The 24,807-nt window shown below is 43.9% G+C and overlaps 1 protein-coding gene across 8 annotated transcripts in view; it reads right to left on the bottom strand.

Annotated features, from left to right (window-relative positions):
* Window positions 1-24,807, bottom strand: part of LOC137433072 (protein FAM13A) — a 355,270-nt gene that overhangs the window by 226,868 nt on the left and 103,595 nt on the right. For 4 of the 8 annotated variants that reach the window (XM_068125518.2, XM_078783916.1, XM_068125521.2 and 1 more), the window contains exons 2-3: window positions 5,652-5,856; window positions 714-782 (exon numbers count right to left, since the gene is read on the bottom strand). In XM_068125518.2, the coding sequence (XP_067981619.2) occupies window positions 714-782; window positions 5,652-5,856 (274 nt within the window). Of the gene's footprint in view, window positions 1-713; window positions 783-5,651; window positions 5,857-5,988; window positions 6,360-24,807 lie in introns of those variants that run through there. The other 4 variants (XM_078783917.1, XM_078783918.1, XM_078783920.1 and 1 more) reach the window with 2 other exon arrangements.

The raw sequence follows: 24,807 nt of genomic DNA, 5'->3' as shown, positions 1-24,807 counted from the left end.
TATGCTCTCTACTGAGTGCAGTTCTAGTTTTAATAGTCTTCAGTGCAATACTGTGGCCATACAAAAATGTCCATTTTAAGGTGATTGATGTAATTTTACCAAGAACCCATTTACAGGTGAACTTCTGTTGAAGACTTTTCATTGAATTTCTCCAACTTTTTTCAAACCTGTCTTGTAACGGTTATTGGGAGTTATGCACAATGAACGAATTGTAAGATTCTGTGCGATTAATGGAACAACCCAAGGAAATAAAAACAAAATAAAAATTGCAGATGTGTAAACCTGTACCTAAGTTGCCATATGCGTAAACTGTGTGTCGTTTACATGTTCTACAATGTGCACCAATTGATTTTGTTCATTTTTGGAGTTGAAGGGGGTTCGTTGCACTGGCAGCCCCCTCCCTCCCTGTAGGTTATTTACATGACTGTAATTTGGGCAGCACACCTGTTATAACTCATTTAAAGTTTGAGGAAAGCAAAATGAGATGTTTATCATTCATTAGCTAATGCTCGAAGAGCACTTCACAGGTTAACATCCATCCGAAAGATGGTGCACTTTGTGAGGGAACACTCTGCCTCCTGCAAATTCCCAATCCGAGAGTTTATATTCAAACCGATAACGGAACCCAGACTAGGCAACTCAAGGGTAACATCCACCGAAACCACCTGCAAGTCAACAATCAATACGTCATCACCAAATCAAAACAAACTAACCATCACCATCTGGGTAGAGACACATCGTCTTAAAGTTGAGGACAGGAAGAGCTGCAAGCTGGCACAAGTCTGTGGCAAGGAGGGAGAGAAACAAAATGGAGTGCCAAGGGAGAGGGAGTACAAGTAGTGACATGGAGGTCCATTAACGGGGAGTAAAAAACACACCAAACCGCACAAACAAACTTCTATCTATCACACATGGTGTGGAATTTAAGTTATTTTAAACAAGAGTTACTACCTTCAAATAGGGAATACAATTGTTTTTATCACAGGAATGATGAAAGGTGAGAAAATGTACTTTGGTAACACTTGTTTAGGTGGTGGGTGGATCGAGTGCCACTACCTGGCTGCTGGTTACATCATTTTCAGTGGGCGCGTCTGCCGCTGGTGCAATGCCTCTCGATAACCAGTTATCTGGTACTCATTTCAATAACCAGTTATCTGGTATGCATTTCTATAACCAGTTATCTGGTACTCATTTCTATAATCAGTTATCTGGTACTCATTTTGATAACCAGTTATCTGGTACTCATTTCTATAACCAGTTACCTGGTACTCATTTCTATAACCAGTTATCTGGTACTCATTTCTTTAACCAGTTATCTGGTACTCATTTCTATAACCAGTTATCTGGTATGCATTTCTATAACCAGTTATCTGGTACTCATTTCTATAACCAGTTACCTGGTATGCATTTCTATAACCAGTTATCTGGTACTCATTTCTATAACCAGTTATCTGGTACTCATTTCAATAACCAGTTATCTGGTATGCATTTCTATAACCAGTTATCTGGTACTCATTTCCATAACCAGTTACCTGGTACTCATTTGTATAACCAGTTATCTGGTACTCATTTCTATAACCAGTTATCTGGTATGCATTTCTATAACCAGTTATCTGGTACTCATTTCTATAACCAGTTATCTGGTACTCATTTCAATAACCAGTTATCTGGTATGCATTTCTATAACCAGTTATCTGGTACTCATTTCCATAACCAGTTACCTGGTACTCATTTGTATAACCAGTTACCTGGTACTCATTTGTATAACCAGTTATCTGGTACTCATTTCTATAACCAGTTATCTGGTATGCATTTCTATAACCAGTTATCTGGTACTCATTTCTATAACCAGTTATCTGGTACTCATTTCAATAACCAGTTATCTGGTATGCATTTCTATAACCAGTTATCTGGTACTCATTTCTACAACCAGTTACCTGGTACTCATTTCGATAACCAGTTATCTGGTACTCATTTCTATAACCAGTTATCTGGTACTCATTTATATAACCAGTAATCTGGTACTCATTTCTATAACCAGTTATCTGGTACTCATTTCTATAACCAGTTATCTGGTACTCATTTCTATAACCAGTTATCTGGTATGCATTTCAATAACCAGTTATTTGGTACTCATTTCTATAACCAGTAATCTGGTACTCATTTATATAACCAGTAATCTGGTACTCATTTCTATAACCAGTTATCTGGTACTCATTTCTATAACCAGTTATCTGTTACTCATTTCTATAACCAGTTATCTGTTACTCATTTCTATAACCAGTTATCTGGTACTCATTTCTATAACCAGTTATCTGTTACTCATTTCTATAACCAGTAATCTGGTACTCATTTCTATAACCAGTTATCTGGTACTCATTTCTATAACCAGTTATCTGTTACTCATTTCTATAACCAGTTATCTGTTACTCATTTCTATAACCAGTTATCTGGTACTCATTTCTATAACCAGTTATCTGGTACTCATTTCTACAACCAGTTATCTGGTACTCATTTCTATAACCAGTTATCTGGTACTCTTTTCTATAACCAGTTATCTGGTACTCATTTATATAACCAGTTATCTGGTACTCATTTCAATAACCAGTTATCTGGTACTCATTTATATAACCAGTTATCTGGTATGCATTTCTATAACCACTTATCTGGTACTCATTTCTATAACCAGTTATCTGGTACTCATTTCTATAACTAGTTATCTGGTACTCATTTCTATAACCAGTTATCTGGTACTCATTTCTATAACCAGTTATCTGGTACTCATTTCTATAACAAGTTATCTGGTACTCATTTCTATAACCAGTTATCTGGTACTCATTTCTATAACCAGTTATCTGGTACTCATTTCTATAACCAGTTATCTGGTACTCATTTCTATAACCAGTTATCTGGTACTCATTTCTATAACCAGTTATCTGGTACTCATTTCTATAACAAGTTATCTGGTACTCATTTCTATAACCAGTTATCTGGTACTCATTTCTATAACCAGTTATCTGGTACTCATTTCTATAACCAGTTATCTGGTACTCATTTCAATAACCAGTTATCTGGTACTCATTTCTATAACCAGTTATCTGGTACTCATTTCTATAACCAGTTATCTGGTACTCATTTCTATAACCAGTTATCTGGTACTCATTTCTATAACTAGTTATCTGGTACTCATTTCTATAACCAGTTATCTGGTACTCATTTCTATAACCAGTTATCTGGTACTCATTTCTATAACAAGTTATCTGGTACTCATTTATATAACCAGTTATCTGGTACTCATTTCTATAACCAGTTATCTGGTACTCATTTCTATAACCAGTTATCTGGTACTCATTTCTATAACCAGTTATCTGGTACTCATTTCTATAACCAGTTATCTGGTACTCATTTCTATAACCAGTTATCTGGTACTCATTTCTATAACCAGTTATCTGGTACTCATTTCTATAACAAGTTATCTGGTACTCATTTCTATAACCAGTTATCTGGTACTCATTTCTATAACCAGTTATCTGGTACTCATTTCTATAACCAGTTATCTGGTACTCATTTCTATAACCAGTTATCTGGTACTCATTTCTATAACCAGTTATCTGGTACTCATTTCTATAACCAGTTATCTGGTACTCATTTCTATAACCAGTTATCTGGTACTCATTTCTATAACCAGTTATCTGGTACACATTTCTATAACCAGTTATCTGGTACTCATTTCTATAACCAGTTATCTGGTACTCATTTCTATAACCAGTTATCTGGTACTCATTTCTATAACCAGTTATCTGGTACTCATTTCTATAACCAGTTATCTGGTACTCATTTCTATAACCAGTTATCTGGTACACATTTCTATAACCAGTTATCTGGTACTCATTTCTATAACCAGTTATCTGGTACTCATTTCTATAACCAGTTATCTGGTACACATTTCTATAACCAGTTATCTGGTACTCATTTCTATAACCAGTTATCTGGTACTCATTTCTATAACCAGTTATCTGGTACTCATTTCTATAACCAGTTATCTGGTACTCATTTCTATAACCAGTTATCTGGTACTCATTTCTATAACCAGTTATCTGGTACACATTTCTATAACCAGTTATCTGGTACACATTTCTATAACCAGTTATCTGGTACTCATTTCTATAACCAGTTATCTGGTACTCATTTCTATAACCAGTTATCTGGTACTCATTTCTATAACCAGTTATCTGGTACTCATTTCTATAACCAGTTATCTGGTACTCATTTCTATAACCAGTTATCTGGTACTCATTTCTATAACCAGTTATCTGGTACTCATTTCTATAACCAGTTATCTGGTACACATTTCTATAACCAGTTATCTGGTACTCATTTCTATAACCAGTTATCTGGTACTCATTTCTATAACCAGTTATCTGGTACTCATTTCTATAACCAGTTATCTGGTACTCATTTCTATAACCAGTTATCTGGTACACATTTCTATAACCAGTTATCTGGTACTCATTTCTATAACCAGTTATCTGGTACTCATTTCTATAACCAGTTATCTGGTACACATTTCTATAACCAGTTATCTGGTACTCATTTCTATAACCAGTTATCTGGTACTCATTTCTATAACCAGTTATCTGGTACTCATTTCTATAACCAGTTATCTGGTACTCATTTCTATAACCAGTTATCTGGTACTCATTTCTATAACCAGTTATCTGGTACTCATTTCTATAACCAGTTATCTGGTACTCATTTCTATAACCAGTTATCTGGTACTCATTTCTATAACCAGTTATCTGGTACTCATTTCTATAACCAGTTATCTGGTACTCATTTCTATAACCAGTTATCTGGTACACATTTCTATAACCAGTTATCTGGTACTCATTTCTATAACCAGTTATCTGGTACTCATTTCTATAACCAGTTATCTGGTACACATTTCTATAACCAGTTATCTGGTACTCATTTCTATAACCAGTTATCTGGTACTCATTTCTATAACCAGTTATCTGGTACTCATTTCTATAACCAGTTATCTGGTACTCATTTCTATAACCAGTTATCTGGTACTCATTTCTATAACCAGTTATCTGGTACTCATTTCTATAACCAGTTATCTGGTACTCATTTCTATAACCAGTTATCTGGTACACATTTCTATAACCAGTTATCTGGTACTCATTTCTATAACCAGTTATCTGGTACTCATTTCTATAACCAGTTATCTGGTACTCATTTCTATAACCAGTTATCTGGTACTCATTTCTATAACCAGTTATCTGGTACTCATTTCTATAACCAGTTATCTGGTACTCATTTCTATAACCAGTTATCTGGTACTCATTTCTATAACCAGTTATCTGGTACTCATTTCTTGTATTACAAAGTTATCTTGTATTAGAAATGCAATGTACAAGTTCATACAGAATATTTATTTTGTTTGCAGACACAGGTGGGACTTTGCAAATCAGAAAGGTGTCCTTATTGTTATTGCACTCAACAGATCAAGTACCTGTTGCTATCAATCCTGTAAGTAAATATGACATTCCACAGCAGCATTATTTTACTAACCATAGGTGTAAAAATAATAACATATACAACATGATAATGAGACATTGAGGAAGTGTGTGTTTCGGTCTCCCTACCTGCACTCGTGTCGTCGTGTACGCGCCGCATCGTCACAGGAGTTGGTCTCATGGTTCTGCGGCCGCCGGTGCTCGTCGAGGAGGATTTCCCGGGGGCAGACGCGGCCTCGCGTGGTGGTGGCGAGGGTGGCGACGCCGCCGGGGGCACCGTCCGAGGGAGCGCGGCCTCGTCCTCGTCCGGACTGCGCACGCCGCGGCCGCGACTCTGCAGACAGATGCACAACATCATGATGGCGGACGCGGCGCGATGGCCTCTCGCAGGCTCCCGGTGTCGGTGGTCGCTCCACGTCGCGTCCCGTAGTCTCCCTGGTGTGTGTGGGCGCCGCGCCACGTTTACCGAGCGACGAGCCGCGCACTCCGAAGCCGCGCCACGCACGGCGCTCTTCCTCGCACCTCCTATGGCACATCCTCCTGATGATGATGACGATTTATTTGTTTTTCAATCGCCCTTTTTATTCATCAACGGATTCTGACGACAAACGCCCATTTCATTCACATACTGTGATGACGCAAGTGGATGAGTCAACGCACACACTCTTCAGGTCTCAAACGAGTTCCGTCCCAGAGATTATAACCCATTCCCTCCGTTCATTGATCCACAATCACTCGATTTTGCTGCGCTTCAATCTTTTTACCTCATTACAAGAAATGAATTCCAAGTTTTAATAAACACACCAGCAAACGCAACTAACCAAAGTTACACGAGGGTGGCGTAATATGAGTGCAGTAATTTGATGTGTACAGAGGGGACATCCCCAGGGGACTTTGTCTTCACATGTGCGAGTGTGTTTCTGCACACACACATATATGTATATATATATGTATAGATATAGATATATGTATAGTATACATAGATATAGATATATGTATAGATATAGATATATGTATAGTATACATAGATATAGATGTAGGTATACATAGATATAGATATAGGTATAAATATATGAATAGATATAGATATATGAATAGATATAGATATATGTATAGATATAGATATATGTATAGTATACATAGATATAGATATAGGTATACATAGATATAGATATAGGTATAAATATATGTATAGATATTGATATATGTATAGATATAGATATATGTATAGATATAGATATATGTATAGATACATGTATAGTATACATAGATATAGATATAGCACTATAGGTAAAAATATATGTATAGATATATGTATAGATGAAGAAAAATGTATAAATATATGTATAGATATATGTATAGATATAGATATCTGTATAGATATATGTATAGATATAGATATATGTATAGATATCGATATATGTATAGATACATGTATAGTATACATAGATATAGATATAGGACTATAGGTATAAATATATGTATAGATATAGATATATGTATAGATGAAGAAAAACGTATAAATATATGTTTAGATATATGTCTAGATATAGATATCTGTATCGATATATGTATAGATATAGATATATGTATCGATATATGTACAGTTTACATAGATATAGTTATAGGTATAAATATATGTATAGATATAAATATATTTTTACGTTTGTGGGGGCTAGGCAATACCTTAGTCCAGGTATAATTTTATAGGTAGTGTGCACCAACTGTCCTGAAGAAGAAGAGACCCCCATGCATCATAAGTACGGATCTGGTAGACCATATGTCGTGTAAGAGCGCATCTCTGTTCCCATCATGAGGGGTGGGGTTATGTTAATTAGTTAGGGATTATGGGTAATTAATCCCCAGTATGTAATGGCCTTTGTTATTTTTCCTCTGTTCCTGATGACACCAGCAGCACACACAAAGCCAGGAAATTGTGCATTTATGACACTAAATAAAAGCGACCTGAACAAGACATAGTACAATACCGCTGGCACTGCCAGCCGCGACATTGCCACATCAAGCAGGCAGGGCCGTAAGGCCACGCCCCGAAGAAGAGTGATTGGTCCGGGATTGATTGGCACAAGGACTGCTAAGATGGGACTATTGGATTGATGGAGCAGACACAGATGACGTCAGAGCCTTGAGTATAAAAGAACGCTCTCCCCGACATTCCTCCTCCTGACTTCCTTGCATCTTCTGGCTTTGGTGGTGAGCGGTGACGATTTTGTATCTCGCTTTGCTTTGGGATTTCACGGTGAACGGTCGGAGTTCATAGCACTCCTGCACGAGGGGGATTCATTGATGAGCACATGAACATTTTGTAGCGATCTTGCGCCTGAGGACATTGGAAGTCTTGGTGATCGGGAGGACGAGCGGGGCTGAGTGAACGAGGGCACACAGAGGCCTTTTTCCAGCCAGGGCCGGTACCTCATCTGGATTGAGCGTTGGAGGCCTGGACGACTCCAGGTATCCAGTCTCCAGGTGTGTATTTGTGTCTCTGTGGGATTGCGCGCATGTCCAATTTAGGAATCTTATTTTGCCGTGTTTTATTTTGTTACTGGCATTCTTCAATAAAGCCGGTATTTTTGTACATTTTCATTCCGTGTCGGTTTGAGTTAATTGATTATCCAGGTGCGAAGACTGACGGTGGACACGTAAAGGTAAGCGCTCGTGGCTCTTCGCCCACTCCTCCCCCCGTGCATATAACGAAGGTCCTCCATTGGATTGAACGCCTTGGAGTTCAAGCTCATTTGATCATCGGTGTCATCCTGCGGTGTTCACTTCAGGGTAGACACACGAAAATATGTATAGATATATGTATAGTATACATAGATACTAGCGGGGTCACCCGTGGGAATCCCACGGGCATGGATGTGTGTGACATTTCGACATATTGAGTTATATGCTGCACATTCATTTTTACAAAATGGTTACTGGCAAGTCATCAGATCCAGAAATGGTGTGAATTTATTTATTTCACATAATATGTGACCCCTCACTCCTCTCCACCTGACACTCTCCTGTCTCCACCTGACACTCTCCTGTCTCCACCTGACACTCTCCTCTCTCCACCTAGCACTCCTCTCCTCTCCAAACCCTCACATCCCTCTCCTTTCCAATCCCTCACCTCTCCAATCCCTCACACTCCTCTCCTCTGCAATCCTTCACACGCCTCTCCAATCGCGCCTCACACTCCTCTCCAATCGCGCCTCACACTCCTCTCCAATCGCGCCTCACACTCCTCTCCAATCGTGCCTCACACTCCTCTCCAATCGTGCCTCACACTCCCCTCCAATCACTCCTCTCCAATCGTGCCTCACACTCCTCTCCAATCACGCCTCACACTCCTCTCCAATCGTGCCTCACACTCCTCTCCAATCGCGCCTCACACTCCTCTCCAATCGCGCCTCACTCGCCTCTCCAATCGGCTTTCCCCGTCTCGTTTCTCTCCTTTTTCTCCCGTCTCGTTCTTTTTCTTGCTCCAAATCGGCCCGTCGGAATCGGAAATCGGCCCGTCTCGCCCGTCGGCCCGTCGGAATCGGAAATCGGCCCGTCTTGCTTTTGTGCTTGTGCGTAAATAAATTGTGTTCATGACACCATTTCTGGTGTTGGGCTAGCGGCTAGGGTGCCGGCTTAGGATCCTGGGTTCGAATCTCGGTCGATCGCCGAATTAATGCCAGGGGGGTTGACTCAGCCTGTCATCCTTCCGAGGTCGGCTAATTGAGTACCAGTTCACTGGTAATTCCCTGTTTGTCGTTGAAGGCGGCAAAAAGGGTTGGCGTCAGGAAGGGCATCCGGCCGTAAAACATTGCTTCAAAAAGGGGACAAAAAAACAACAACTACCACGGTCCCCGAAAAGGCCAACCCCCGCTTTGCGGGGAAAAATGGCCTCTAAACGGTGGTTTTTACACCATTTCTGGATCTGAAGACTTGCCAGTAACCATTTTGTAAAAATGAATGTGCAGCATCTAACTCAATATGTCGAAATATCACACACATCCATGCCCGTGGGATTCCCACGGGTGACCCCGCAAGTTTGCATTGACGTTCGTCGATGGACTCGTTCGCCCGTCTCATTCGTTTTCTTGCTGCATCCTGTTCAAGTCTGCGTTCTTCATCGATCGTCTCATTCATTTTGGAAATAGAAGTTTCCACGCAGCGCATGAATTGTCACGATCCTCAAGAGGAATTTGTCTCGTAATCATCAAATGATAAATGGCAAGTAAATTATATTGTGGAAAATTAAAGATTTCAAATAAACCTATTTAAAGTGTATTCGCACATAACTAATTTAAAAAAACCAAGAAATATCTCTCGGTAATTTCCTGAAACATATTTTACTTCCGGCTAATAATGTTGAATTAAATAAAAACGAAGAAATATATGTCGGCATCATTGTTGACGTTTTTGTGACGACTGTCATCAAACGAAAAAGTAATATATCTTAACGGAAAAGCAAAAGCGAATTTTTAATATATATCGACACGTTGCCGTCGGTGTCATGTTGGGCGGTGTATGATACACCATGACGCGATTTTTAAAAATATATCTCTGCATTTTCCCGCGTGTGTGGAATGTTCTCAATTATTGCTGACACCGAGTCCAAAACCATCGATAAAAATGAAATCATATGGTGAGTTAGATTGGAGATAAAGGCGTGAGAGAGACTCAATGGCCTTGAAGTTGAAGTTACAGGCGTTTGAGAATTCATTTCGTTCTATAAACGGCAACTTTCATTGGATTTCCTTCCCGTTTTTTTTCAACCGAGTCGAAAACTATGTTAGCGACTGTGAAAAATGAAATGATATATCGAATTTTTAATATGTATCGACACGTTGCCGTCGGTGTCATGTTAGGCGGTGTATGATACACCATGACGCGATTTTAAAAAATATATCTGCATTTTCCCGCGTGTGTGGAATGTTCTCAATTATTGCTGACACCGACTCTAAAACCATCGATAAAAATGAAATCATATGGTGAGTTAGATTGGAGATAAAGGCGTGAGAGAGACTCAATGGCCTTGAAGTTACAGGCATTTGAGAATTCATTTCGTTCTATAAACGGCAACTTTCATCGGATTTTCTTCTCGTTTTTTTTCAACCGAGTCTAAAACTATGTTAGCGACTGTGAAAAATGAAATGATATATCGAATTTAAAATAGATATCGACACATTGCCGTCGGTGTCATGTTGGGCGGTGTATGATACACCATGCCGCGATTTTAAAAAATATATCTCTGCATTTTCCCGCGTGTGTGGAATGTTTGTGGAAAATTAAAGATTTCAAATAAACCTATTTAAAGTGTATGCGCACATAACTAATAAAAAAAACGAAGAAATATCTCTCGGTAATTTCCTGAAACATATTTTACTTCCGGCTAATATGTTGAATGAAATAAAAACGAAGAAATATATGTCGGCATCATTGTTGACGTTTTTGTGACGACTATCATCAAACGAAATAGTAATATATCATAACGGAAAAGCAAAAGCGAATTTTTAATATATATCGACACATTGCCGGCGGTGTCATGTTGGGCGGTGTATGATACACCATGACGCGATTTTAAAAAATATATCTCTGCATTTTCCCGCGTGTGTGGATTGTTCTCAATTATTGCTGACACCGAGTCTAAAAGTAAAACCATCGATAAAAATGAAATCATATGGTGAGTTAGATTGGAGATAAAGGCGTGAGAGAGACTCAATGGCCTTGAAGTTACAGGCCTTTGAGAATTCATTTCGTTCTATAAACGGCAACTTTCATCGGATTTTCTTCCCGTTTTTTTTCAACCGAGTCTAAAACTATGTTAGCGACTGTGAAAAATGAAATGATTTATCGAATTTGATTTGAAATAAAACTGGGGGAGAGCAAGACACCACGGGCCTACAAAACAGGACTCAAAGCTATGCGAGTTAATAAAATGGTGGATATTTGTTTATAGCCACTCCCAGAATGGGTGGAGCTATGGGTGGAGCTACTCTGCAAACCGAGTAAGCCACACCCCGGACAGACACCCAACAGATAGACAGACAGACAGACAGAATCATCTACGGCTATTATAATATAGATAGATATAGGTATAATTATATGTATAGTGTTACGGATTCGGCACTTATTATTATTATTGCTGTTATTATTATTATTGTGGGTTCTAAGTAGTATGGGTATTGTTGTTTAAGGGAAATGGTTATTGTGGTTAAAAGGTTAAAAGCGCTCATGGTAAAAAGGAGACAGGAAATCAGATCGTGACCCAGAAGAAAAAGGCGGTGGAGAAGAAGAAGGCAGGAGGAGTGAAAACGAGGTTTTGAAAAATCTCGGTACCTAGCGTGGTCGAGCATACATGGCGAGTGAACTTTGAGTCCTTGAAAGGAATCTCTTGCGATCGGTGTTATCGCTGGCGTTGTGGAAAAGCCTGCAAAGTCAGGTACAGGCGTGAGGTTCCGGAGAATCTTCGCCGCGAGGCCGCGGCTCGAGTGAGAGCCATCCGCCATTTCGCCACGCACGCTGCCTTCATTGGAAAAGGTTTTTGTCGCGTCGGCTAGGCTTATCCTCCGGTGGTTTGCCGGGGACGGCTGTGCAATAAAGCGGCGTCTGAAGATTGCATTGCGGTTCGCTGATTGAACGGTGCAGGTGCACGTCAGTATCGCGTTTTTGGGGGTTCCCTTTCCATGGCCCGTTTGCTGTTTGTGTGGATCACGTGACAGTCCACGCCTTGCCTACATCTCCTTCCTCGCCATCACCCCGTCGCCTCATCTCCGTGGAGTTGTAGAGACATTGAGAAGGGCTCGGTTTCAGTCCCTGGGGCAGGGGGAGTTCCGGGGGGGGGGGGGGTACCGTGAGTTTGAGCTAGGTTACCCTCTTAAGATCTTGATTGAATGGTTGATTGCCACCATTGTTATATGGTTCTTCTTGTGTGCTTTCAATATATTATTTGTTCATTGACAACCAAGGGTGTGGTTTCCTTTTTGATTTGATTGTTTCATTTGATGGTTTCATGAATGGTTTCATTCGTGATGGATTTTGAAACTGAATAACTATTCTTTCTGCCGTGACCCCTCTCGGGGTTCGGGGGTATACCGAAACCAGAAGGTCGGGGAGGAACACGTAACAATAAATATATGCATAGTATACATATATACACATATATGAATAAATATGTGTATAGATGTATGTATGTATATATATATATATATATATATATATATATATATATATATATATATATATATATATATATATATATATGTATAGATATATGTATAGATATATGTATGTATAAAAGAAGTCCTGACCCAAGTTTCAGCTCGGGACGAGCCTGGCAAAAGGAGGGGTGCAGTGTTGCGGTTTTGAGAACCCACACATGTAAATATAACATCATTAAAGGTTAAAGGTAGCACCCCATAGGTAGGCCACAAGCAACACATAGGTCACCATAGGACGTCAGTTATTTCTTAGTATGTGTTAGATAAGGCCATTTCCAGTAGTTGCATCTGCGTTGCGTCAAACAAATAAGAGTAGGCCCCATTTGTTCATTTTGCAGCCTCCCTCCAAGCGACGCCATTAAGCGCTAGCCAGTCCTTACTCGCCCTCATCCTTTAGGTTGCCAGCAGCGTTCGCAACCTCGCTGGGCTTCCGCCCAAACCAGCCCAGAAACCCACGATGTAAGGCCCGAAAATGGGGTGGAGTGCCGGGATGGAGGTACGGCCACGTCAACCAGCCATCAGGGCGGGGCCGGTAAGCCATAACCAGCCAACCAGGGATGGAGTGAGATCGCCTGACAGGCGTGGTTTTTGAGCTTCGAGAGCGTTCGCTGGCTTGGTTATAAAAGCATGCACGCAAAGCCCTCAATAGGATTTATCGTGGTTGAGAGGACTTGGGAGGACCGAAGCGATTACAAAGGACTCGTGAGGAAAGTGCAATGTGATAAGAACTTACGGAGCAGCGCTCATTGTGAAAGGACTTTGGGGAGAGAGAGGCGCTTGACCTGGGTTGTGCGCTTTACGAGACGACTGAAGCCAAAGATTGGTATTGGAAGGAATTGTGCTTTCCGAGAGGGCTGACCGGGCGAGCACGCGGCATGCATTGCCAAGAACTGCAGCGTGCAGGACATTGGGGAGGGGGCACTTGGAGCTTGTAAGACCGGTAGAGCGAGTACAAAAGTGCCGGTACACCAATTACGTACGCCAATAGCCCAGCTTACCTTCCCCCGTCACGATAATTGTCTGCTCGCGCTAAGCTACACGGAGAGCTGCCTGCCAGGTTTCATCGCCTGGTACGGGTCGAGGACCGGAGCCAGACCGGAGCCTGGACACCATCGCCGGACCTTCCACCCTGCCTTCTACATCCCCGCGTGAGTCTGAAGTCTGAGACCGAATCTGAGAGCGAGAGGGCCCGAGTCCAATGGAATAGAATAAGACTGTTTAAGACTGCCCTGTGTACTTTTCCTTCCTCTTTCTTTCTTGTACATTCTTTCGTTTCCTCTCCTTCTTGTACAAATTTCAAATAAATTGCCCTGTTCTTTCTGGTTTCTCCTTATCCGATAGTCCTAGTCTCTTCTCCATTGGGTAAACGTGGCACGATCCCAACCGCTCTAATTGGGTCAGCCATTTTAACAGCTCGGATCACGGATCGCTATCCACTTGGCATTTCCACCTGATATCCGTGATTCGGGTGGGAGTTATTCCCTCGTTTCCGGTCAGCATTAGTACTTAGGTAGTAGCGAATCCCTAGGTCTAAAAACCCTACCTAACGCTGCCCGGGAAGGACGTTATAACCCACAGGATCGCGTCGGCCAGATAAGAGACAAGGGGATTAACCCCTTCTTGATAAGGGGAGAGCCGACATTGGAGATCCGTAACAATTGGTGTCAGGAGTGGGATTTGGGACCCGAACCAAATTTTCTTATCTGTTGGACAAAATTTGGTCAAAATTACGAGCGGCCGAAATTTTATTAGAAAACCAAATTCAATCGTGCCATGGATAGCCAAGGCGATCGGATGCCGGTGGGGGTAGAAGAGGAGGAAAGGTTAGAAGTACCCCAGGACCCCAGGGAAGAATTGGGAGAAATGGGAGAGGAAATTGGAGAGGATGCAGCAGTAGGGGTTGCAGGCGCACAAAATGGCGGCGCCTCGCACATGGCGGCGAGGGCCGCGCCCGCTGCGCTCATGAGGGTGGGCAACATGCAAGCCTTCATGGCACAGCTCATGAATGAAATGAATAAAATAAATGGTAATTTAGACACCCAAAAGGACGAGACGAAAGGCCTGGGAAGTCAAATTGGGGGATTTAAAATTGAGATGGATGCGCAAAGTAACCAAATGAAAGATGGGTTAAATAAATTGGAAAACAGAATGGGGGAGCAATTGGGAAACCAAATTGGGGGATTGAGAAACAATGTGGGAAACCAAATTGGGGGATTGAGAGATGGGTTAAGTAATTTGGGAAATAGAATGGGGGAGCAATTGGGAAGTCAAATTGGGGGGTTAGAAAGCAAAGTGGGGGGATTCGGAAGCAAATTGGGGGGCCAGTTGAAGGACGTGATTGGCCAAGCCAGAGAAATAAACGAGGGGTTAATGGGGTTTGAAAACAGAATGGGACACATAAAAGAATATGGGAAAGACATAGACTGCAGGTCGAGCGGGAAGGGCACAATGGTATGCGACGGGGTAGCGCGGCTTGAGGAGCGTGGGTTAAGCGAGGGGGAGCAAAGCACAGCCGGGTGGACCAGGGTAGAAATTACGACACGGGGGATAGAGAAGCCGACGACAGCTGAATTAGAGAATTTTATTTTATTAGCACCAGCGGTCGTCGAGCTTAACAAGGAAAAATAAATTGAAATAAAGGAAATAGTTGAAACCGGGGTTAAGAAGACGGCGGACTTAGAAGAGCAATCGTGGGAGGAAAAGATGGAATATGTGCAAAGTCCGTGTTCACATCATGATGCCGTACTTCCTAACCCAAATGAAAGTTTGCAGCTGCGTGTGGAGAAAAGGATCCCAACGGTAAGCCAGATTGTATATGGCGCGAAGGGGTTTGGCGCAAAAAGATTTTTTGCGCGCTTGGGATCCCGGCAGCACCGGGTGCTTGTGGAAGGTCCGTGGTGTGCTGTGTGAAAGTAAATGGCATGCGTGTGTGAACAGTGCCGAAGGGCGAGTGTATGATGGAATGTGAGTGGGAGGAGTGTGAAACGGGGTATGGAACGAAGTGCGACACAGAGTGTGAGTTGGCTGAGGAGCGTGTGCGGGGATGCACACCAGAGCGCGTGATTAGGTGTGCGACAGGAGATTGCACACCCATGGGTAGGTGTGTGCTGTGTGGGTGGATGCAAGAGTGCACACCCATGGTGGTTACGGAGTACGTAACGGGGGAGAGTGCACGGGAGGAGTGCGTGGAAGGAAGGTGTGTAACAGAGGAGTGTGTGATGATGGAGTGTGCGAGTAGAACGAGTGCACAAGAATGTGCGCGAGAGTGTGTAAGAAAGGAGTGTGCACGAGTGCGTGCGGTGGCGGAATTAATGGAGTGTATGGGATGTGCGAGTGAGAAAAGGGTCGCGTATGGATGTGAGAATGCGACTCGAGCATCGACGCTGACCGGGGCAGCGCTTAGGCCGACGTACAGCCGACGCGAGCTCTCGGGGCGTGGTGTTCTTTGTGTGCTGCAGCAGCCGGCGGGGAACGTGGCCGCGGCGCTCTTGCAAGGAGCACCGTGCACGATTCGGGCCGGGTTCCGCCCTTTTATGGTCGGTGCCGCGTCGTGGCGGCGAACGGCATGATTCCATGGGGAGAAAGGCCAGGTCGGACCTTCGCCCCCTGGTGGGCGCGGTGTTCCGACCGGGGGAGGTTGGTTCATCGGGCCGGAGACCGAAAGGCTCCGTGCCGGGATGGCGCCTGGAACCTCGGCCCGAGTATGCCTCCCACCCAGAATCGAAAATGCTGGACGGACCCAACCTACAGGAGACTGACCATCCGCACGCATTGCCGGCTTTTCGAAGCCGAGCAGTGAAAATGCATTCCCGCACTGAGAGGCTCAAGTTTAATGGACAACTAGTCATGGTAGTGATAGGAATGGTAGTTGTACCATTCATTTTGGGGCAAAGGAGCAGTAGTTTTATGGGGTTTGGCAGTGAAAACTAGCCAGGGAGGGCTAGGATAATTGATAGGGATCTAGAAAGATGACCATAGGTGACTTGAGATTTAAGTAGTGACATTTGAACAAGTAGTGCGGTCGTAGAGAGATTAGTTGGTTGATAATGACGAGGGATGTGCTTAGTATAAGGGATGACAGGGGAAGCTCTAATATTAGGGGAAATAGCTAGTCAGATGATGCTGTGTGTGTGTAATTGTGGGAACCACCGTGTGCATGGGTTTGAAATGAGGCATTGTGAATGAGAGTCTTGGTAGTGCTGGTGAGCAAATGAGGAATTGAGAGGCAATGCTCGAGAAGGATGTGTGTGTGTGTGAAAACTGTATGAGTGGAGTATTGAGTACATGCATAATGGTGTTGAATGAATGGGCTTGCATGGGGTGCAAGCGCAGAACAGAGGAATGAGAGCACAAGAGTGTGCAAGAGAGCTTGGTGGTATGGAATAAATGCTGTGGAGCAAATGGAGTGTGGAATGAGTTGGTGGAGTGCATGGTGCGAATGAGTGAATGTGGGGAGGATGGACCCCTTCACGAGTACCCGGGGAGGGTAGTTTAAAGTTAGGTAGAGGGAGTAGGTAAATTGTTGGATATTGACATCTGTGGTTCGTGTAGTAGCAATGAAGTGCTTAGAGGGGTGCATAAGTGAAGTGGAATGGCTTGGCGTGTGAGCCTGTTAATACGTATGGTTAATGAGCACTCTGCCACTGGTAGTCTGTCGGCCAGGTGAGGCCGCAGGTAGGCTCTGGGAGCCAGGTAGAGTTCAGTAGTGTTCAGCGGGGCCCGAGGATCCGAGAAGGAGGACCCGGGTAGGCCAATGCCAGAGGGGGCATAGATGGGGTAAGTGCCAGGGAGGGCCTTCCCCAGGTTAGGGTAGTGAGGAGCTAGGCAAGCTCGGGTGGCGACGTTCAGTGGCGGAGGTGCGCAGGTAAGTAGACCTGCTGGGAGAGCCGCATGACCAGCCCGGAAATTGTGCGAGGGCACATATTGAAAAATGGGGGGAGTGAGACCCCAAATTGGTAGAGCACCACAGTATGTATGGGCAATGGGAATTGGTTTTTAGAACCGCATAGTTTAATGATGGCCAATGGATTGGCAGGGCAAGACCCCGGGTAGTTAAAGTGTCAATGTCAATTAGAGTATAGTTAGGAGGAAATCTTTTCGCACCATCCGCATCCACTCACCGAGGTGATAGGACTCCACACCAGGATTTTGCAGAAGTTTGGATGGTAAAGACGCATCATGACGGAGTTTGACATTGTGTGTGATTCCATCCCTTCCTTCTTGGGAGGGATTGGGAACGAATTTGGGATTAGAGGGGATGGGAAAGACAAAACTTAGCGACGAAGTTGTAAATTGTGTAAATATGGGGAAGGGCAAGGGTAGTGTAGGCTCACATGGCGGGTGACGTACGAGTAGGGACGAGCTTTCTTAGCTCGCTCTCCAGCGCCCCTCATGTCGCATTACCTTGTATTGTGTGTACCTTTGCACCCTTGCCCCCCGCTAACCTCTGCTTTGTCTTCCTTCCCCACTCATGGAACTATGGTATTTTGTGCGAGGGGAGTGTGCAGGTGCCCTGAGCGGTGCGGCTGCACTCTTGTTGCCTGCACCCTGCTGCCTGCCTGCCTGCCTGCACTGATACACCATATGGACCACACGTTCTGTGGCCTGGCAACTTTGCTGGGACAGACCATTGCTGCCAGCAGTATCTGGTTTGCGGACCACTGTTTTTAAGTGGCGCACATGCCATGCAGGCGGACCACCTACGTTGGCCCTGCTGGCCATAAATAAAAAAGCGGACGTGGGTTGTGCCCCTTTTTATTAATTAACAGCAAGTAAGAAGATACAACCAAGATCCATCGGCCCAGCAGACAAGCACAAGACATCATCCTTGATTATTTTAAAATGTTTGTTTTTGTGCATGTTGGATGATGGTGCTTTTCATGCATTTTATTTATTATGGTGTATTTATTGTGCATATGGGTGTATGGTGTATTGGTGCAGTGCATTGCAATTGGCATTTCTTCTTCTCAAAATCTCTATTCTTTTTCCCACAAAAGACAGGTCCTGGGTTATAGTTGTAAATAATTAGTAGTGTCTTGTAAATAACATGCTCCCCACCGGCTTAAATGTGTAGTTTGGAAATAATTCCGTAATTCGGTTAATTGTGGGCGTGAGTCAGTTAGATAGGACACAATGCAGCAGGTGGGACATATCTAGTGTTAAAACTGTCGCATTCAGGGTGAGGTTAAATCTACAGGGAAACCACACCTAAGTGTCACATGTAGTTGTAAAAGTAGTCCTGACCCAGGTTTCGGCTCAGGACGAGCATGGCAAAAGGAGGGGTGCAGTGTTGTGGTTTTGAGAACCCACACTTGTAAATATAACATCATTAAAGGTTAAAGGTAGCACCCCATAGGTCAGCCACAAGCAACACGTAGGTCACCATAGGACGTCAGTTATTTCTTAGTATGTGTTAGATGAGGCCATTTCCAGTAGTTGCATCTACGTTGCATCAAACAAATAAGAGTAGGCCCCCTTTGTTCATTTTGCAGCCTCCCTCCAAGCGACGCCATGAAGCGCTAGCCAGTCTGTACTCGCCCTAGTCCTTTAGGTTGCCAGCAGCGTTCGCAACCGCGCTGGGCTTCCGCCGAAACCAGCCCAGAAACCCATGAGGTAAGGCCCGAAAAGGGGGCGGAGTGCCAGGATGGAGGTGCGGCCACGTCAACCAGCCATCAGGGTGGGGCCGGTAAGCCATAACCAGCCAACGAGGGCTGGAGTGAGATTGCCTGACAGGCGTGTTTTTTGGGCTTCGTGAGCGTTCGCTGGCTTGGTTATAAAAGCGTGCACGCAAAGCCCTCAAGAGGACTTATCGTGGTTGAGAGGACTTGGGAGGACCGATGCGATTACAAAGGACTCGTGAGGAAAGTGCAGTGTGATGAGAAGTTACGGGGCAGCGCTCATTGCGAAAGGACATCGGGGAGAGAGAGGCGCTTGACCTGGGACATGCGCTTTACGAGAGGAATGAAGCCAAAGATTGGTATTGGAACGACCCCTTCCCATGCCTCCTCCCCCATGCCCTCTCCCTTCCACACATCTCCCTGCTCTCAAATGTTGTGTTTGTGTGCTTCCCCTTCTCTCCCCATCTTGTTTTCCGCTCCCTCTTTTTATATATTTTGTTTGGCTGGTTGATTTGTTTGTGAAGTAAATGTTAGCTCTTTCACGAGCCTCGATTCAGTATACAAAAAAAAAAAAAAAAAAAAAATCGTGCTTTACGAGAGGGCTGACCGGGCGAGCGCGCGGCATGCATTGCCAAGAACTGCAGCATGCAGGACATTGGGGAGGGGGAGCTTGGAGCGAGTAAGACCGGTAGCGTGAGTACAACAGTGCCGGTACACCAATTACGTACGCCAATAGCCCAGCTTACCTTCCCCCGTCATGATAATTGTCCGCTCGCGCTACGCTACACGGAGAGCTGCCTGCAGGGGTTTCATCGCCTGGTACGGTTCGAGCACCGGAGCCGGAACGGAGCCTGGACACCATCGCCGGACCTTCCACCCTACCTTCTACATCCCCGCGTGTGTCTGAAGTCTGAGACTGAATCTGAGAGTGAGCGGGCCCGAGATCAAGGGAATAGAATGAGACTGTTTAAGACTGCCCTGTGTACTTTTCCTTCCTCTTTCTTTCTTGTACATTCTTTCGTTCCCTCTTCTTATTGTACAAATTGTAAATAAATTGCCCTGTTCTTTCTGGTTTCTCCTCATCCGATCGTCCTAGTCTTTTCTCCATTGGGTAAATGAGGCACGATCCCAACTGCTATAATCGGGTGAGCCATTTTTAACAGCTCAGATCACGGATCGCTATCCGCTCGGCATTTCCACCTGATATCCGTGATTCGGGCGGGAGTTATTCCCTCGTTTCCGGTCAGCGTTAGTACTTAGGTAGTAGCAAATCCCTAGGCCTAAAAACCCTAACTAATGCTGCCCGGGAAGGACGTTATAACCCCCAGGATCACGTCGGCCAGATAAGAGACAAGCGGATTAACCCCCTCATGATAAGGGGAGAGCCGACGTCGGAGATCTCCATGGGATTTGGATCCGGGCTTTGACTTGCCCACCCCAGAACCCTCCATTTTTTCTTTTCAGCCATTCCTTGGTGGATTTACTGGTATGTTTAGGGTCATTGTCATGTTGCAAGGTCAACCTTCGGTTGAGCTTCAACTTTCCGGCAGATGGCCTCACATTATCCTCAAGCACCCTCTGGTACAATGAAGAATTCATAGTGGATTCTATGATGGTGAGCTGCCCAGGCCCTGATGCAGCAAAGCTGCCCCAAACCATCATATTTCCACCACCATGTTTACAGTTGGTATTAGGTTCTTGTGGTCAAATGCTTTCTTTGGTTTTCACCAAACATGTCTTCTGGTACTGTGGCCAAATAGCTCCATCTTTGACTCATCTGTCCAGAGCACATTGTTCCAGAAGTGCTGGTCTTTGCCAAGGTCTTCATTGGCAAACTTTATTCTTGCCCTGATGTTCTTTCTGAATAGCAAAGGTTTCCTCCTGGCACACCTCCCATGTAGATCAAATTTGTGCAGCCTCTTTATAATGGTAGACTCCTGCACTTTGACATCAACAGTGGCAAGAGCTACGTGTAGGTCCCGTGATGACATTCTGGGGTTCTTAGAGACTTATTTCAGCATCTTGCAGTCTGCTCTCGGGCTGAACTTGCTGTGGCCGCCTGGCCTGAACAAGTTGGCAGTTGTTTGGAATCTTCTCCACGTGTAGATGATCTTCCGGACAGTCGAATGATTGATTTCAAATTGTTTGGAGATCTTTTTAAATCCCTTCCCAGACTCGTAGGCATCTACAACCTTCTTTCTGAAGGCCTCAGAGAGCTCTTTTTATATAGGCATGGTGACGCCGCACACTTCAACAACAAAGAGCAAACCAAACTAAATGTCTGAGGTTTAAATAAGACAGGTTCCTCCAAGATCCTCTCTGACGATGTTCTAGTCATTTGCACCTGAGCTGGTGCACCTGAATCTAATTTTAGGTAATTGAAGTAGTGATAAATGTAGGGGTGTACTTACTTTTTCCACATGTGAAATTTGCATTTATGTTTATTTAAATTATACAATGGACTACAAAATGTAAATGTTTCATGATATTTGTTGTATTATATCACCTTTATCTATCAATATTGTTGAAATGAAGATCAAAGAGCTGTATGTTGAAATATGTTGAAAAAGTCAAAATATTACATAGGGTGTACTTACTTTTTCACGTGACTGTATATATATATATATATATATACTGTATATATATATGTATATATATATATATATTTATATATATATATATATATATATATATATATATATATATATAAATATATATATATATATATATATATATATATATTCATATACTGTATATATATTATTTATTTTTTGGGGATAAAGAATCGAGGCTCGTGTGAGATCTAACACATTGAACATGAAAACGTGCACAGACACATACAACATACAATAGAAGGAGCAAGATACAAGAGGGGGAGAGAGAGGGAAGCACACAAGCACAACAACACTGGAGAACAAGGACGTCGGTAGATCTGTGGAAGGGGGAGGGCTGGGGGAGGAGGGAGGAGTACACGATATAAAGCCAATGAACACTACTAGGACTTACACCACTAAGAATTTCAGGAAAGAACTTGGTGATTGAACGAGGCGGATTTGGGGTGTTTTAACGGGGATAGAAAAGATCAAGCTTTGGTTTGCCATGAACAAGAGATGGTTGTGAACAGCTGTTTTAAAGACCTCATGGAGGAGAGGGATTCAAGAGAGTGTGTGGGGTTGTTCCAGGGGTGGGAGAAAAGAGGATTGAAAGAGTGAAGGTGATCAGAGAGTCTTGATTTTGACAGTTTCACCAGAAGAGGGTTGCTGGCAAATCTTGTGCGTCCTGCAGGAATATTTGGGGGACACAGCACAGACAGAGCTGGGGGAGCTCGGCCAGAGAGGAGTAGGTAGAAGACAGAAAGACCACCTACCTGCCTGCGGTGCCTGCTGGCATGTGATATAGATATAGATATCGGTATAGATATGGATATGGATATAGAAATAGATATGTGTTTAATATACATATTGTTATGAATTTTGGGTTGGGCATATATGGATCCAGGTAGATCTGCATGGGTAGGTGCTTCGGTTGTCATGCTAGGGAATCTCGATGTAATAAGTTCTGTGTTGCCCGGATGTCAGATAAGTTGGATATGTGTCCTCGCCACGACGGGGCGGGGCATGTTAAGTAGTTGTCCGGTTAATGCTAATTTCCCGGTGTGTCATTCCCTCTGTGATCATTCCGGTGTCCCGTATGGCAATGCACTAATAGATAGTAGTTAGGCCCATTAGCACCACACTAATTAAATTCTCCCTCCACCACAATGACTTACAGAAGAACAGACAGGATGCGACCACGCACTATGGCGCCATGGCGATGAAACATCGAACAGGCAGGCCGAGAGCCACTCCAACAAGCTTTCCTGCGATTGGTGGAAGGAAGGTGAAGGAAGCGAGACATAGATTGGCCACCGACCGATGACGTAACACCAAAGGGGCGGAGCGCTAGGCCAATCAGAGAGGAGGGCATGAAAGACTAGCAAGAAGCGACACACTCTTTGGAGGGGAAGAGAGCTGACGTCACGAGACGGCCAGTAAAACCACTCGCTGGCGGACATTTCTAGCTGCTCGTCTTTGGATTCCCTCCTGCCCGGACCTCTCATCCCTTCTTGCCTTCTCTTTCCGTTGGACCCTTGCTTGTTGGACGTTGGAAAGACGTTGGAGCAGTGACAATCCTTTTACCCTGCATCCATGCATGGGGCCTCGTGAGCGATCGCGCGGGGAAGCGAGGCTTGCCGCGCAGCGGCGTACATTGGCCCAGTAGTGCGTGAACAGGGGCGTAATGAGGCCTACTTCCTGCCAACATGGGAGCCACGGCGGGCTTGTGCGCTTGGAGCCGACGATACCTAACAAACCCTGACACACCTCAGCGAGCCAGAGATAGGCCCGCACCCACAGAACACAACGATTGATTTGATTAATTCTTCCTCTGTGCTTGTATTTGAAGTGAGGTGTGGGGATGTTCCAATTTAGGAATGTTGTTTATTTACCGGCGCGTTTCTTTGTGTCGGGGTCCGGCAATAAAGCCGCGTTTATTTTTGTACCATAAATCGTATTTTTGTGAGTTACTTTTCACAGGTTGAAGACTGCACGCGGACCGTCAGGTAAATCCCGCTTCTTCTGCTTTCCTTTCTTCCGCCCGCGCGTATAGAGTAAAGTCCGCCATTGATCGTCGCCTCATTAACTCTTGATTGCCATTCGTGATTTCCCCGGTCTTAACCAAGGGGGAGTCGCGCGACAATATATAGAGATGTATGTAAAAATATATGTATAGATATATGTATAAATATATGTATAGATATATGTATAGATATAGATTTAGATATAGGTATATATATAGATATGGATATCGAAATAGATATATGTATAGTATTGTTGCGGATATGAGGATTGAGTTTTTTTTGATTGTGTTGTATTGTATAGTAAATGGTTGTGAATTATTGTTTTAGTCTGAGCCCTCCTTGCTCCAGTGTGTATAAAGGTCAAAGGGCGTTCCGGTAGTTAATTCCATAAAGCATACATTGAAGGACACTATAATACCCCTGTTCAGTAGCTTATATCCTTATTATGTGTGTTAGGGTAAGGCTTTGTCTTCCATTAAAATGACACTCCATTGCACCAAGTGAAATAAGATAGATTCCCTTCATTCTTCATTCCCATTCCCAAAAACCTCCATTTCCCCTTTCGTCATGGCCAAGCCTCAATTTGCCAATTACATCCCCTCCAAAACCACCATTGAACATGTGCTCGGGTCGGGGAAGAAAGGCGTGCCCGCCCGTCGTCATCAAGGGCGGAGCCAGAGGGTCGCGCGACCAACCAGAGCCGAGGTGAGCACACCGATGGGCGTGTCCTGAAGGCCGGCGGCTTAATCGCCGGAGGCGCTATAAAGGCGCGCGTGCAAGAAGTTGTGGAGCGTCAGTGGTTGTGTTGAGTTGTCAGTGGTTGTCGGTGGTGAGGAGTT

This window comes from Myxine glutinosa, chromosome 8 (assembly GCF_964187855.1).
Source record: "Myxine glutinosa chromosome 8, kmMyxGlut1.1, whole genome shotgun sequence".
NCBI classification, from domain to species: domain Eukaryota; kingdom Metazoa; phylum Chordata; class Myxini; order Myxiniformes; family Myxinidae; genus Myxine; species Myxine glutinosa.
Note: the sequence above shows the minus strand (reverse complement) of the source record. Positions and strands in the feature narration are given on the sequence as shown.